The sequence below is a fragment of the Ceratotherium simum genome, chromosome 6 (assembly GCF_057802395.1).
Source record: "Ceratotherium simum simum isolate JZ-2026a chromosome 6, ASM5780239v1, whole genome shotgun sequence".
Classification (NCBI taxonomy): Eukaryota; Metazoa; Chordata; class Mammalia; order Perissodactyla; family Rhinocerotidae; genus Ceratotherium; species Ceratotherium simum.
This window is the reverse complement of record NC_141905.1, coordinates 31,207,716-31,222,843: the sequence shown is the minus strand read 5'-3', so window position 1 is coordinate 31,222,843 and position 15,128 is coordinate 31,207,716. Positions and strand designations below refer to the sequence as shown.

Sequence of the window (15,128 nt, the reverse complement as noted above, 5' to 3'; positions counted from 1 at the left end):
CCACAGTGTGGGTGCATAGAGAGCGTGGGCCCTGCCCATCCTAAACCTGTCTCACGGGGAACAATCAGAGAGCCATGAGCTGGATTTGATGCTCCAGGCGCAGCGAGCCTTGCGTTTGTCCTGGGCTTTGCAAACTTCCAAATAGTTTTATCTCCTTTTTTTCCTCCTGAAACCCTGAGAGGAAAGTAGGGTGGGGATTAAACTCTCACACTGAGCAGGGCACAGACCACTTTTGACCAGCTCTTTGGGGCAGAGACCCCGCTCTGCTGGGCTTGCGGTGTCTGACCCTGACCCCAGCACCTGGTTCCCTAGGAGTTCACTAATGTTTGCTTAAATGAATGATTTCTTTTTAATTAAGATATAATTCACATATCATAAAATTCACTCTTTTACAGTGTACAATTTAGTGGTGTTAAAGTTGTGCAACCATCACCATTATTTAACTCCAGGACATTTTCATCCAATTCTTTTCATCCAAAAAGAAACCTCATACCCACTAGTAGTCAATCCCCACTCCTCCCTCCACCCAGCTCCTGGCAACCAGAAAGATCTGTTTCTAATGAAACAATCCTACCAGTACTCTTAGAAAAATAATAGCTAAGATTTATTGAACACAAACTAAGTGCTTTGGATAGCTTCTCAAATTTACTTTTCATGTGGGTCCTCCAACGTAAGTTTTATTAATCTCCATTTCACAGATAAGGAAACTGAAGCTCATAGGCTAAGAACTTACGCAAAATCATGCAGCTAGTAAAGGAGAGGGGCTGGGCCTTGACCTAAAGCCAGGAAACCCCTCAGCAGGGCATCATTCCTAAGGGAGCCAGAGGTCACTGAGCAGGCCAAGGGGAGTCTCAACTGTGAGTCAAGCAAGCATCGAAAATTTACTGGACACATGCCCTTGAAGCCGGGTATCTGAGGGGTACTGTAGATATTAAACCAATTTGCTGTTTTTCCTGTTCAACTTGAGGGGTGACTCAGGGGTCTCGAAGATTTGTGAGCTTGTTTTGCAGGAGAAAGAGAATGCCTTCGGGGAGGTTGCGATCACCGGATGGCTGGATGGCCAGATAGCAGATGGCCGGCCCTCAGCAGCTGTTGAAGCCCAGAAATCAGATTGCCCAGAGGCTTATCTGGAGTGACCCCTTTGTTTCCCTGAAGTCCCTCCTGCCAAGTCCCTTAGCTTATAAAACCCCCCTGCTTTCTGTTCTAGAGGAGGTGGATTTGAATGAACTTAGCCTCCCACCTACTCGTTTTGGCCAATTTGAATAAACCTTTCTCATCTCTAAGCACCGATGTCTCAGTGTTTGGCTTGCAGGGCATCGGGCACACAAACTTAGCACACAAACTTGAGATTAAGAGGTTCGGTATCACCCTGGCCCTGTGGGAGGCAGAGAGATGAACAGAGAGCACTGCAGCCTGTCCAGGTCAGGGAGACAGCCCTGGGGCTTGGGAAGGTCAAGGAAGATTTCACGGAGGCACCAGGCCTAGGCAGATTAAGAGGATTCCAACTGGCAGGATGCAAGGAAAGAGCTCTAAAAATCGCAGCCAAATCTGACACTGGGAGGGAGGAGAGGTGTGGGGTGGCCCCATATTGGCCTTGGGGCATGACTTGTCTGAGCTGGTGTGGTCCCTCTCCAAGGACCTGCCACAGACCACAACAATCAGGGAAGGTCATTCAACACCTTCTTGACAACCAGAGAACACCTTGATCCAAGAGGGGGAGAGGGTCTCAGTCAACCCCTCTTGTGCCCTTTCCCAGGCAGTTTACCCCACATCCCTCCTCTCTTCCCACTCAATAGTGCCCATAGCTTTGGAACTGAAAATCAGGGCTCCTTGCCTAACAAAGGACTTTGTCTTTGAATTTCCAGGTGCCAGAGGCAGTGGGAAGGCACAGTTTGGATGCTGACACATTGGCAGTTCTATGGAACTTTAATGATTAGTAGGAATGGCAGGCAGATTGTCTAACATCACAGAACCTAAGAGGAGAAAGCCTTGCTAGCTCTCAGCCATAACGAGCTCAGCCAGGCCTGAGGACGTTCCTTGACAGACAACAGGTGACTTTACTGCGGGCTCCCAGGGCTGGGGGGAGCTCCAAGGTACTGGGGTCAACTCAGGGGCCCAGAGACACAGAGGCAGTGTCCCCACTTGAAGAAGAGGCACCCTTTAATTCTGAAGAGCCTCATAAGTGTTTTCCTTTTCCATCTGTAGTTCCAGCTAAATTCATGAGCCTCTCCCCAAAATGTGGTTTAGCATAGTACTCCCAGCTAGGGAAGGACTATACCCGTGAGGATAAGTTCTACTGTTGTGACAAATAGACCCCCTAGCCTAATGGCTCAAATACAACAGAAGTGCATTTCTTGCCTGGGTATTAGTACAGGCCAGTGGACTGGTTAATGAGGCTGCCACCTCCACACAGTCATCCAGGGACCAGACTGACAGAGGCTAGCTTTAACAAGTGGCTTCCAAGGTCTCTTTTTTTTTATTTTTTTTGAGGAAGATTGGCCCTGAGCTAACATCTGTTGCCAATCTTCCTCCTTTTTCCCTTTTTTGTCCCCAAAACCCCAGCAGATAGTTGTATGTCATAGTTGTACATCCTTCTAGTTGCTCTATGCGGGACGCCGCTTCAGCATGGCTTGATGAGTGATGCATAGGTCCGTGCCCAGGATCCGAACCAATGAACCCTGGGCTGCCGAAGTGGAGCGCGCAAACTTAACTGCTGGGCCACTGGGCCGGCCCCACTAGGTCTCTTTTAGGGGTTGCCTCCATTCCCACCAGGGGGAGGGGTACAAGCACGCAGAAGACCAGGTAGAAGGTAATTTTATAGGCCAGGCCTGGGAGTGGCACACCTCCCTTCTGCCCTCATTCCATGAGCTGGAACGCATGGACACACCTAACTGAGGGTAGCCAGGAATGCAGTCTAGTGGATGCTCAGAAAGAAAGGGGAAAACAGATTTTGGTGAGGGGCTAACTGGTGTCTGCCCTGGTGCCCTAGGTCTTAGCCTCCCTGGGTTTCTTGCTGTGCCTCTGCTTGTCTCTTTTCAGCCCCCTTGCAGGCTCCCACTCTGCCTCTATCCCTTAAACACTGGCGGCCCCAGGCCCTTCACTGCACCTGCTCCCACAGCTTCAGCTGACAGCACTCAGCTTCATCTGCAACCCAGAGCCCGGTGTAGATCCTCTCCCAGCCTGAATGAATCCACCCTGACCACTGCTCCTCTGAAGGGGCAGCCCCAGATATAGCAAGGCATGAGAAGACGATGGGCCCAATCAGATATTTGCTCTCTTGGGCATTTATTGAGGAAATCTGATAATGGGCATGTGATAAGAACACTTACAGATAAAAGGTCATGGAGAGCAGGGCCAGAAAGGACTGGATGGCCAAATGCACACTGCACTTATGAGGAAGGAGAGACTGAGTGCAGAGGCCAGAAGAGAGTGAACAAAGCAGAGAGGGATGCTGAGTCATCACTTATACCTAGTAGCCCCTGGAGCCTCCCCAGGTCAAGGAGCTTTCTTGCACCTGTCCAGGAGGGTGTGAACACTAAATCTACTTTTATTTAGGTAATAGGAGTGAGTCTTTGTTTCCAAAGCAGCACTAGAACAAGATCCAGCTTGGCAGAGCTGGCCAGCTCTCTACAAAGGTCATTCTCCCCTACTATGGGGAAGAGGTCCTGCTGAGAAGCATCTGCCCAGCCAGGGACTACATTTCCCACCACTACCCCTTGCTTCTGGGTGATGCAAAATTCTCACGGAAGGAATGTGAGCAGGGATGATATATGTCACTTCTGGGCTGCAGCAGTGAAGAAGGGTGGCTTCCTTCCCTCTTCCTAGTAAAGTCAAAAAACCTAGGCAGGCTTGTGGGGAGCAGTAATGTTGGCCCGTGTAAGAAAAGCATCAGAGCAGGGTGGCAGGGGCAGCCTGATGGTGTTAGAAGATTGACTACATGCAGGTGAGGGAGCAAACAAGTAAACATATGGAGGAAGATGGAGCCGTGTTTCTGACAGGAGGGAGGTACAAATATGACAAGGGCAGAGCTAGAATGAATCTTGTGGTATTGAATTCAAATTGGAACTATTTGTGTTAACTCATGGCTTACGCTATGTAGAGATAGAAATAAATATAGATGTAAGGTCTGTCTACTGGGAGGGCCTAGCAACACCTCAGCATAAGCACACTTAGTTCCTAGATCTTGGCTTCTAAATACCATTCTCCAGTAAAAAGAACCCTGGAGAAATGGCTGATTCCAGAGAAAGTACCAGGTAAGCCCAGAACATTTTGTTTTGAAGGAAGGACTCAAAGAATGATGGGGAGGTGCCAGAAGAACACAGACGCTGGTTGAAAGGAGCTCTCACCAGCCAATACAGGACAATTTGAGCATCAAAATAAATAATGATAATAACAGATTATAATCCATTGAATAAAATATGAATCCATGAGTCCACACAGATAATTAAACAGAGAGAAGGGAAAGCTCTTACAATACCAACTAATAAATGTACAAGAAATAATGATAATAAAAAATTACCATTTGGCAACCATTAAAGTTATTCAGCCAAGAGACATCAATGGATGATAAACATAGTAGGAGAAAGTGGGGTAAGGAACAGTATATTTATATAGTCTCAAAGTATTTCCGCACAAAATACTGTACCAAGAAAAAAAAGGAACTTTACGGTGGAGAACCTAGCAGGCACCACCTTATTCAAATGATCGATGTTATCATCTGTAATGGGACAAAGAAACATCGTGTGCCTCCCAGTAGGACACTGACAAGAAGACATCACTGATGTGACATCCCAGCCAAAGATGCACATTCTGAATCTAATCCTGAGGAAGCGTGGAGAAACCCAACCTAACGCACATTCTACAAATGACTGCCCTGCTATCTTCAGGAAGGTCAAGGGCATCTAACTCAAGGAAAGACTGAGCAGCTGCTCCAAGTCAAGGGGCAACAGAGCCCTGGCAGGTGGGTACAACTCATGATCCCAAATTAGAACATTTTGTCACAAAGACCTTCACTGGGGCATTCAGCAAAAGTGGAACAGAGTGTCTGGGTGAAGGGTGTATGAAGATTCTTGCAACTTTTCTGTAAGTTTGAAATTGTTTCAAAATAAATTTTTTTTTTTTTTCTTTAAAGCAGGAATATCTTCTCCTGTCTCTTCCCCCATCCACCAGCCAGGTACAGAGGCCCTGGCAGAGGACTCTGAGGTCCCAGACCCAATGACAGAGCCACAAGAGAGAAGAAGCCTGGGTTCCTCACCACTACTGCACAAGAGCCACCCTTCCCTTCCCAGTCAGGAACACTACACCTTGGACTTTATATGAGCAAGAAATAAACTTCTATTGTCTTAAGCCACTGAGATGGGGGAAGGGAGATCTTCTACTGCACTATCCTACCTCATTCACTTATTCAACAGCCTGCTGTACCTCTCTACTTGAAGTCCCACAGACATCCCAAGGGAAACAACTTGTCCCTAAACTCAGCCATTCATTATCCTAGTCAGAAATCCAGGCACCATCTGACCTTTCTTTCTCTGCATTGCCCCACATCCAGGCAGTTCCACCTCCTGTGTCGTCACTTCATCTCCATGCCCACTGGTCCTACTTTAACCGTCTTCTCCCTCACCAGGGCCACTGTAACTGGTTCTCTAGCCTCCAGTCTTGCTCCTTTCCAATTTTCTCCCGCTTAGCACTGCCAGAAGGTGCATGTGGTTTTACACTTCCTTGTCCCAGCTCCTGCTCTCAACCTGGAACACCCTCCCTGATTCCAGCCCATTTGGTAAACACCTACTCTCCTTTTGGGGTTCAGCTCGTGAGTCACCTTGATGAAGCCTTGCCTGATCCTCCCTCCCTGGGCCCCTGGACATAGTCTTCCATCTGAGCAGGCCAGGGCTACCCTGCTCATCGCACTAACGGGCTGACACAAAAGTCTCTCCATGATAGCCTGAGCTCTTTGGTACCCACACATGCCAGAATAAACCCTCCCTCTCCCACTCCAGCAAAGTTAGACCTCAGCCTTCACCCCTTGCCTCCATTAATTTACTATGGGATTTCTCTCAAGATAACACGGCCCTCTGGACCCATTCCTCATCCATAAAGGGGAGAACCACCATCACAGGAGTGTTCTATGGTTGCCCAGAGCTGGCACTCCACAAATAAATGTTAGAAACAAGGTACTCCCAGCAATTCTCTCTGCTTAGAATTAGCGGCCCAGTCATCCCCTAAATGGCATCCAACCTGTCAATGATTTAACAGTCATTTCTTGAGGTCCTGCATGTGTAGGGCCGTAGGCACACAGTGCATGCTCCTCACTGGCAAGGTTGGTCTTGGCTCCCAGGGGCTGCCTTTGAACTTCCCAACTCCCACCCACCCCGGGGCCCAGCATAGGCCTTGGCACATCCAGCACTCTGTAAACACTGGCTGCCAGGCTAAGACCACCACCTTGTGGGATCTGCAAGCCCCACCCAGTGCTGACTGGTGCCATGACCAGCTATGAGGACGTCTGGACCAGAATATCCAGTGAGATCAAAGCCCGACGAGACAGCAGGACAGAAAAGGTGTATTTCTGTGCCTGGCACTTTCCTATTCCCAATTCAACTCCCCAAAAACAGAAGAGAAAAAAGAATCTGATCTAGGGGCCAGCCCCATGGCGTAGTGGTTAAGGGCTCACGCTCTGCTGCTGGTGGCCCGGGTTCGGATCCCGGGTGCGCACCGACACACCACTTGTCAGGCCATGCTGTGGCGGCATCCCATATAATGGGGAGGAAGATCGGAACGGATGTTAGCCCAGGGCCAGTCTTCCTCAGCAAAAAGAGGAGGGTTGGCGTGCATGTTAGCTCAGGGCTGATCTTCCCCACAAAAAAAATAAATAAATTCATTAAAAAAAAAAAAGAATCTGATCTATAGACGAATAGAGGTCCTCCTATAGGTCCTGTTTATTCCCAAACCCCAACCACAGTCTACCTCCCAAGGTTCCTGAGGCCCATTTTATGGGCTGGAAAATTAAGGCACTGTCAGAATGCCCCTGTAGGTCAGCAACACCTGACATACAGAGACCCAGGAGTCCTGACTTTCAGGGATTCCACCTCCCCGTAGGTCTAGCAGAACAGGAAGATGCTCATTTCCTTTCGTCTCTGGCCCTCAGAGCAGAGCCTCTCTGCCAAAGCTTCCTGAGGAAGTCCCAGGGCTCTGTCAGCCCAATTCTGACTTAAGAGCAAAGAGAAGCCAAGGCCTCAGTGAAGCAGCGGCTCTACATGGCCTGTGGCCGTCAGGAGACAGTGAACAGATGCAAAACCAGGGCTGGGCTTGCCTTCCAGCCAGCATCTGTCTGTCAGCACCAGGGCTGATGTGCAATTGTACTGGGCTCCCCAGAGGGGAAATAACACAGCTGAGCCTAGTGCCGGGGGCAGAGAGAGGTGGGGGCTCCAGAAAGCACCCCAAAACCGGCTGCCAAGCTGGAGACCCATGGGGCTGAAGAGAAGTTTGATCCCGACTCCGGAGCTGACCACGGTGGGGTGATGGGGAGGTGGCCCAGCTGGGGTGTGCCGAGTCAGGATCCTGAGGCTGCCAGCCTCAGCACTTCCCATGGCATAAACGGGTTGCTCTTCTCTCCAGAGGAGTGACACAGCCTCAGAGCTTGCTCCTCGGTGCCTCTGCCAGGGGCCGTTGCAGCCGCCACACCACCCTCACCGGCTCAGTCGCACGGTCCAGCTCGAGGAAGCCGCCCAGGTCGCCTGTCTGACTGTACTTCTGCAGGGCTGGTTGGAGCACTGTGATGGGGATGCTGAAGTTCAGGTGGGGGTAGGTGGCCCCTGTGTTATTGTCCCGGGTGTTGCTGGCGACAATGCCTATTGAGGAGTCAGAGAGGAAAAGAGGGCATGAGCCAGGGGACAGACAGACGGATGGGAAAGGAGGCCCATCTCCATCCTGGAGGCCCTACGGCTGCGGGGGGCTTGAAGGCCCCTCCGAGTGACTGACGCTAGGCTTCCCTTCGTGGACACTGGCTACCCACACCCTGGTCGCCTTCCCAGCTTTACTTTCTCCTTAACATTATCAATATCTAACACACTATGTTTCACTTACAGTTGTGTGTTGCTTAATGACGAGGATACGTTCTAAGAAATGCATCGTTAGGCGATTTCGTCATTGTGCGAACATCACAGAACAAACCTAGATGTATAGCCTATTACACACCTAGGCTATATGGTACTAATCTTACGGGAACACAGTTGTATACGCATAACCGAAACGTCGTTATGTGGCATGTGACGGTATTTCATTATCTTTCTCTCCAATTAGTGTCAGCTCCATGAGGGCAGGACTTTGCTGTCTTGTTCATGCAGCCTCCTCAGGACCTAGGAGAGTGCCTGGCACAGAGGAGGCACTCAACAAACACTTGTCTAGGGAACGAATAAATGAATCAGACTCACAGACAAGTCTTGTTTGGCCTGCTTAGTACATCTGTATGTATGTATTTTTTGAGACAATTTTAGGCTTACAGAAGCCTTGCCAAAAGTTCCTGTATATCCTTCATCCAGTTTTCCCTTACGTTAATATTTTATGTCACCATAAAACACTTATCAAAACCAAGAAATTAACCTTCATATAATGGTATTAACTAAAGTACAGGACTCATTTGGATTTCACCAGTGTTTCCATTAACTCTTTTTCTGTCCCAGGATCCCACATGGCATTCAGTTGCCACGTCTCCTAAGTCTCCTCCAATCCGGCTCAGTTCCTTAGTCTTTCCTTATCTCTCATGGCCTTGACACCGTGAAGAATACAGGTCAGTTATTCTGTAGAATGTCCCTCCATTTGGGTCTGCCTGATGTTTCCTCGTGATAAGACTGAGGTTATATATTATTGAGAACACCATGGAGGTGACGCGTCCTTCTCAGGGCATCGTATCAGCAGGGGTGTGAGGTCTGTAGGCATTACTTGTGATGTTAACTTTGATCACTTGGCTAAGGTGCTATCTGCAAGGTGTCTCCACTGTGGATTTACTATTTTCCCCTTTGTAAAGTGCTAAATATTTTAGAGTTATGCAAATATCCTGTTTCTACTTAAACTTTGCCAACCGGTTTTAGCATCCATCAGTAGATCCTCCTGTGGTTTCCTAATAGTGAGCTTCTCTTTCCCTCATTTCTTTTAAAATTACTAATTGGAAATCTGTAAGGAAGAGCTGTCACTTGTCTCCATTTTTAAATTGATTTGGTTACTTATTTATATCAGTGTGGACTCATGGATAGTCTTTCTTTTTGGGGGGGTTATAATCCAATACTATTGTTGTTTGTTTTGTGGCTCAAGTTGTTCCAATGGGAGCTCCTTCTAATTGGCTCTTGGTTCTCTCAACATTTGATATGCCCATCATTTTGTTCTTGTTGTTAGCATTTCCTTCCTTTCCAGCACCACAAGGTGCTCCAGGCTCCTCTTGGATTTTCCCTCTCCCAGTCCTGGAATCAACCAGTTCCTGGTTCCTTTCATTAGAGAATAGCACTTAGAAACCAAGATCTGGGCTCTTGGTGTGTTCATTGCAGCTGGGGTGTTACTGCTTCTAGCCCTTCTCAGCAGAGCTAAGATACATATATATACACTATATATATCATATATATATATATATATATGCACACACACCCTAACTCATACATACACACAAATCTATATTTATTTCTGTATCCACTTATCTGTACATATACTTTAAAAAGTCATAGTTGACTTTATTTGTAGACTACGGTTGAAGAAATAAGTAAATCTATTGTAGCCAGCAAGAGCAAGGTCTCTCACTTTGGGAGGAAGCAGTCAGAAATAAGAGAAGGGGAAGCTCACATCAACTCTGTGTGCTGGACTACAACTGGAGGTATTCATATGGACTTGTGGTTGGCGCTTTTTTTTAACAGACAGATTTAAAAAAAAAGAAAAAGAAAAATCTGAATTAGTTACCAAAATGTAAAAATGTTAAGATTTAACAACTACATATTAAAAGAAAAATAGAAAAGGTTCACAGCTTCCGGTGACAAATTAGAGAATCAGCCAGCGTGAGGCCCACATTCCTTCATAATGAGGCAACAGTGTGCTGGCGCTGAGTGGTGTTCACCCCAGTTCACACTTGACCCTCTACTTCCTGTTGTCTTCAATCACTCATTCATTCACTTTACCTGCCCAGCCTCCGTAGACTTTTGAGTTTGTGACCCTTTGATTAATCCAGCTCCTGAGTGTCACAGATCAAATGAGATTAAGTGACTTACCTAAGGTCATGCAGTAGCTTAGTGGCAGAGAAGGGACCAGAACCCAGATCTCTTCCCTCCCAGCTCAGCATCCTTCCCTTTCCCCCCTTAGGAGCAAAACAGCCTGAAAACCTTGGCTACCTCCCTCCTGGGCATAAGGACCACCTCTTTCCAGAGAGAGGTGGCACTCAGGGCTGGACACCAAGCATCACAAGATGAGACTGAGGCTCTGGCAAGGGGAAGCTGGGAGAGGGCCAAGGAGCTGGTTACCCAGGAGGTCCCCTGAGCAGGTGGAGAAGAGGGGTCCCCCACTGGAGCCGCCGTGCACAGCACACGTGGTCTGCAGCATCACCGGTGTGTCATCCACCTGTACCACAGCTGACAGGATGCCTGTGGTCACTGAGGGCCCACAAGCCTGGCCGAAGACGCCGAAGCCCACCACACTGACAGCCTCGCCTGCCAGGGAGGGAAAGAGGGTGAGGCTGGGGAGTCCCTTCGTCCGGCAGGACTCACATTCCCCGACCCATCCCTGCCCTCTCCAATGTTCTAAACTCTCTCTGTCCTTCGAGTTTCTGCTCAGATACTCCTGCCTCCAGAGAGCCTTCCCCAGGTCCCCATGGGAAGAGGCCAGGACCCGCCCTGAGCTCCCAGCACTGCACCTGCCCAGTCACTTCTCCTCAGCATCAGGCTGTTCTCCAGCCTTCACTTCCCTGCTGGACTGCGCAGCCACTTTTTAGGGTTCTTACACCTAGCCAGGTGCTCAATAAATGTTTGTGGAATTAATACCTATCTCCTGCTGGGACTAAGAAGTCTCTTGGTGAAAAAAAAAATGGTGATGACGACTACAAAGTGGCCACCATCTTCCTTTAGCAAGTACTTTGAATGCACGGGGCATGGAGCCAAGTGCTTTACAGGCAACATCTCACCCACACCCCACAATGCCCAGGAGCAGGGAGCATTTTCCCCACTTTACGGATGTGGAAGCTGAGGCAGGGAACGTTATATTACCTGTCCAAGGACACAGGGCCAGTGAGTGGCAGAAGAGATGCCAACTCAGAGAGCTTGTACTCTTTGTCATTATATCACCCTGCATCCACAGAGTGAGACCCCTTGTTACTCCTGTGGCAGCATCACAGAGCCTTCTACTCAAATTATGTCATTGGGGCCTCGAGGGTACAACAACTTTCTGGCCAGTCTGCAGTGTTATAAGGAGCCCCCAAGGCTCAGCATCTCCAGACTACACTGCTGCAGGGCTTCAGGAGAGAGGCGTGCCTTACCCTTCTCCGGACCTTCCACCTGCCCCCCAGCCCCTTGGGCATGCTGGGCACGAGCAGGGAGGCCTCCAAGAGCAGCCCAGGCACTGTAACCAGATGATTTCACGCCAGCCTGATGCCACCCTGACTCATTAATCCAGAGGGCCGGAAGGGAGCTGGTCTGGGGGACTGGCCCCTGATCTGCAGGGTTGGAGTGCCCCACACTGACCTTCCTTCCCGAGCCCCACCCCACACCAGAGGGCCTCTTTGTCCTTTACCTTCATGGAAATGCTCAGCGGGCACAGGCTTCGGGACACCATCTAGGTCTTCCTCCAGGCTCACCACTGCTATATCATACGGAGATGTCTCCTGGGTAGCAAACACCACACGTCCCCAGATCATGGCACTCCTGGGAACAAGGGAAGCAAAATGACAGGCTAGCTTTCTGACCCTTTAGTGCTGGGAGGAAGCAAGGAGATGAGTGACAGTAAGTCATGGACTTGGTGTCAGCCCTGAAACCTACCAGGCAGCAACTCAGGGCATGTCACTTAACCATTCTGTGGTATTCCCAAACATGCTTTACCACCTACCTGTAGAGTACTTCTACGTAAAGCTGCCTGCACCTCAGCATGATTGTAGACCCCTGCCACCTAGTGAGCACTGTGAGCCAGGCCTGGTGTTAATGCTCTGTGGACATCATTCCATTCAGTCCTCACAGCAGCCCTATGAACTGGGTACTGGTATTATCTCCATTTTAGATGGTGCAGTTGAGGCCCAGAGAGGTTGAGTAACTTTCTCAAGGTCACAGAGTAAGTCGTAGGAGCCAGGGCAAACATTTCCAGTATTTTCCTTCACTGCCTCATTTGATACCCACAATCCTGTCAGTTGGTGGGTATGATTTCATCCCTCTGGATCCCTGTTTACATAAAAGCTAGCACTTCTATAGCTCTTACTATGTGCTTCAAGACTTTACATGTCAACTCATGGGGAGGCAGCTTAGACAGATTAAGTGACTTGCCCAAGATCACACAGGGCTTCCTGCTACACACTCTGCAGGGGTAGCTTCCAGCAGAGCTGGTGGTTTCCCTAGAAGCAAGAGTATGTGTGTGGGGGGGGGGCAGGAGTAGGTTAAGGATTTGGGGGCCACACACATAGGGAAATTCTCATCATCAGTCTTCTCTGTAAAGTCACGGCTGTCCTGTGGGCTGCCAGTGTGGACCTCTATGGCAAAGCCGGGCTGGATTAACCTTAGAAATTCAGTAGAGAGATTTGGAAACGCCTGGGCTGCGAGGCTGGGTTGAGCCAGGTACAGGAGAACATCAGGCATTAACACCAAGGTGCTTTGCTCTGGGCTAAATTAAGCACCTGGGACTACAGAGAAAACAGAAAGAACACGTAGGTCACTGTCCCCACTGTCAAAGCAAGTGGAAGTAAAGGAGGCAAGAGTGCTTTTCCCTACAGAGAAGGAACAGATGACTGTCTGAAGTCCCAACCTGGCTGCCAGGATCACCCAAATATTGTTCAAAATATATCTATCTCTCTGCCTGGGCCCTACTCCCACATTCTAATTAGGTGGAATCCCACATCTGTAATTTTGATCCAGAAGGGAAGCTCTGGTTAAGATCTAAGAGATAAATCAAGTATGAGTAACAGGCCCCTCTCATTACCCCAAGAGGGTAGCATCTTGGGCCCCTGGGACCTCACTACGTTTTAGGGGAGAGAGGGCAGGGTTAGGAGGTTTCCATTCAAAGGGTCAGTGGTGTGCGGGTGCAGGGCTATGAGACAGAGAAGCCGCCCAGAAGGAATTCAGAATGGCAGGGAGAGCTCCAAGGTGCCCAGTAGGGGATGCTGGGACGCCCCAGAGTGCTCAAATCCAGAGTTGCTTGATATCTTGCCCATGCCCCATTCATCCCCTGCCAGGCGGCCCAGAGCCCCCTACACTGGGATTCTGGGTGCCAAGGATGAGGGGAGGGTCCCAGGTCTCTACACACACTACACCACCAAAGCACCAGCGTGACGCTAGAAGGCCCCCTTAATCCTCAGAATTATGACCTGAGACCTGAGACCTGGAGAGGAGGTAGAGTGGGGACAACCTTGCGGGCCTTACTTGGGGGTGGTGAAGCGCACCAGAACCCTGGCTGCCTTCCGAGGAGCCACATGCCGGCAGGTCACCACGAGGCGGGGCCCCACGGCCACCCCGGAGCCCCACACAGTGCCGCACTCCACCATCGCAGCCGCAGCTGCCCACGGGGGCCCCGGGTCTCGGAGGGGCATGCCCCACGGGGCGCCCATCTCGGGCGGCAGGAGGGCGGCCAGGGCAGCGGCGCCGGGGTGCAGGCGGCCGAGCGCGGCTCGGGCGGCGCGGAGGAGAGGGGCGGCGGCGCAGAGCAGCGTGAGGCCCACCCACTCGCGGGCCTTCCAGCAGAGGGGCGCCGCCACCAGCGCCACCAGAGCCCCCGGGGGTCGCGCCGCGAACACGCCGCCGCCCTCGGTGCCCGGCAGGCAGCGCGCGTCGGTGAGCAGCAGCGGGCCGGCCGCGTTGCTGAGCACGCCGCGGCTGAGCGTGTTGAGAAAGATGTCCGGGCAGAAGGCCCCGAACGGGGAGCCGCAGGCCAGCAGCGGCGCGCCCTTGGGCACGGCCCCGAGCGGCGCCACGGCCATGGCCGGCCCGCGCTCCTCCGCCTCCTCCTCCGGACCCGGCCGCACGCTCAGCAGCGCGAACCAGCCCAGCGCTCTCAGCTGATCCTCCTCCTCGTCCTCCGACACCTCGTCGTCCGGCGCCGCACTCGCGAAGTGCCACTGCTCGGCCGCCTCGCCCCCGAAGAGGCGCGCGAAGTGGGCCCGGAAGGCCGGGCAGCTCAACAGCAGCAGCAGCTCGGCGGGGCGCGGGGGCTGCAAGGGCCGCCCGCGGGGCCGCGCCGGCGGGCCGGGCTCCAGGCCGGCGCACTGGGGCGTGCACAGCCCGGGGCGGCCCCGCTCCGCGCGGCCTGCGGGACTCGCGGCCGTTGGACCCCACTGCACGTGCAGGCGCAGGTCGTCGCCGCAACTGTCGCCGGGCAGGAAGGCGGCGCCGGCCGCAGTCAGCGCCCCGCTGCCGGCCCGCAGGAAGGGCGTGAAGATGCCCCCGTGGCACAGCACCAGGCCCGGACTGCGGCTCAGGATCACCCCGCTGCAGCTCCACGAGTCCGCCTCCGGCTGCCCCGCCCGGGAGGCGCTCACCACGCAGCCCGCCTGCTCAGCTGCCCTCATGGCGGGCCCCCACTGCCGCCCCATGGCCTTCGGGACGGTGCACCAGGGGCTTCGCGGAGAACGAGGGGGCGAGCGAGGACCCCGGGACACTCGCTGACCGCACGCAGCGCCACCCAGAGCTGGAAGCGAGAGGCGCAAGCCCTGACGCAGGTCTTCCTTGTCGGGCCGGATTGGCTAAGCCCCAAGTGGCCGGGCCCGATTGGCTGGACTTGGGGCCGAGTCCTGATTGGCTGCTGAGACTGATCCCCGCCCCCTTCCCCGCCCCGGTGCAGGACACCTGTGCGCCAACGTAGAGGGCAAAGCAGACCCGGAGAACACGCCAGAGTGACAGGCGTGTGGCTTTACCGGGAGATGGGACGGGGCGGGGGGGGGGGGGGTGTCCCTCGGAACCTAGTCTCTTCTCCGCTTG

General features: G+C 52.0%; 1 protein-coding gene across 3 annotated transcripts; it reads right to left on the bottom strand.

Moving 5' to 3' along the window:
* Window positions 1-3,261: 3,261 nt before the first annotated feature.
* Window positions 3,262-14,846, bottom strand: TYSND1 (trypsin like peroxisomal matrix peptidase 1). 3 transcript variants are annotated; one of them, XM_087432081.1, is made up of 4 exons: window positions 13,578-14,842; window positions 11,749-11,879; window positions 10,488-10,673; window positions 3,262-7,841 (listed from the first exon to the last, which is right to left on the bottom strand). In XM_087432081.1, exons 1-4 carry the CDS (start codon window positions 14,741-14,743, stop codon window positions 7,624-7,626), a joined length of 1,701 nt encoding a protein of 566 aa, XP_087288207.1. In that variant the 5' UTR covers window positions 14,744-14,842; the 3' UTR covers window positions 3,262-7,623. The 3 variants fall into 3 exon arrangements, with proteins under 3 accessions (XP_087288207.1, XP_087288209.1, XP_087288208.1); XM_087432082.1 differs by lacking the exon at window positions 3,262-7,841 and adding an exon at window positions 7,848-9,876 and having other exon boundaries at window positions 13,578-14,846; XM_087432083.1 differs by lacking the exon at window positions 10,488-10,673 and having other exon boundaries at window positions 13,578-14,845.
* Between the last annotated feature and the right edge of the window lie 282 nt (window positions 14,847-15,128).

Bases quoted from the DNA above. Each gene is read 5' to 3' on its own strand.
- TYSND1 (XM_087432081.1), bottom strand. From the start codon at position 14,743: ATGGGGCGGCAGTGGGGGCCCGCCATGAGGGCAGCTGAGCAGGCGGGC. The intron at 11,880-13,577 runs GTAAGGCCCGCA...CCTTGTTCCCAG, and splicing joins GTGCGCTTCACCACCCCCAA to GAGTGCCATGATCTGGGGAC. The intron at 7,842-10,487 runs GTAACCAGCTCC...ACTCCTCAATAG, and splicing joins CTGCTCAGGGGACCTCCTGG to GCATTGTCGCCAGCAACACC.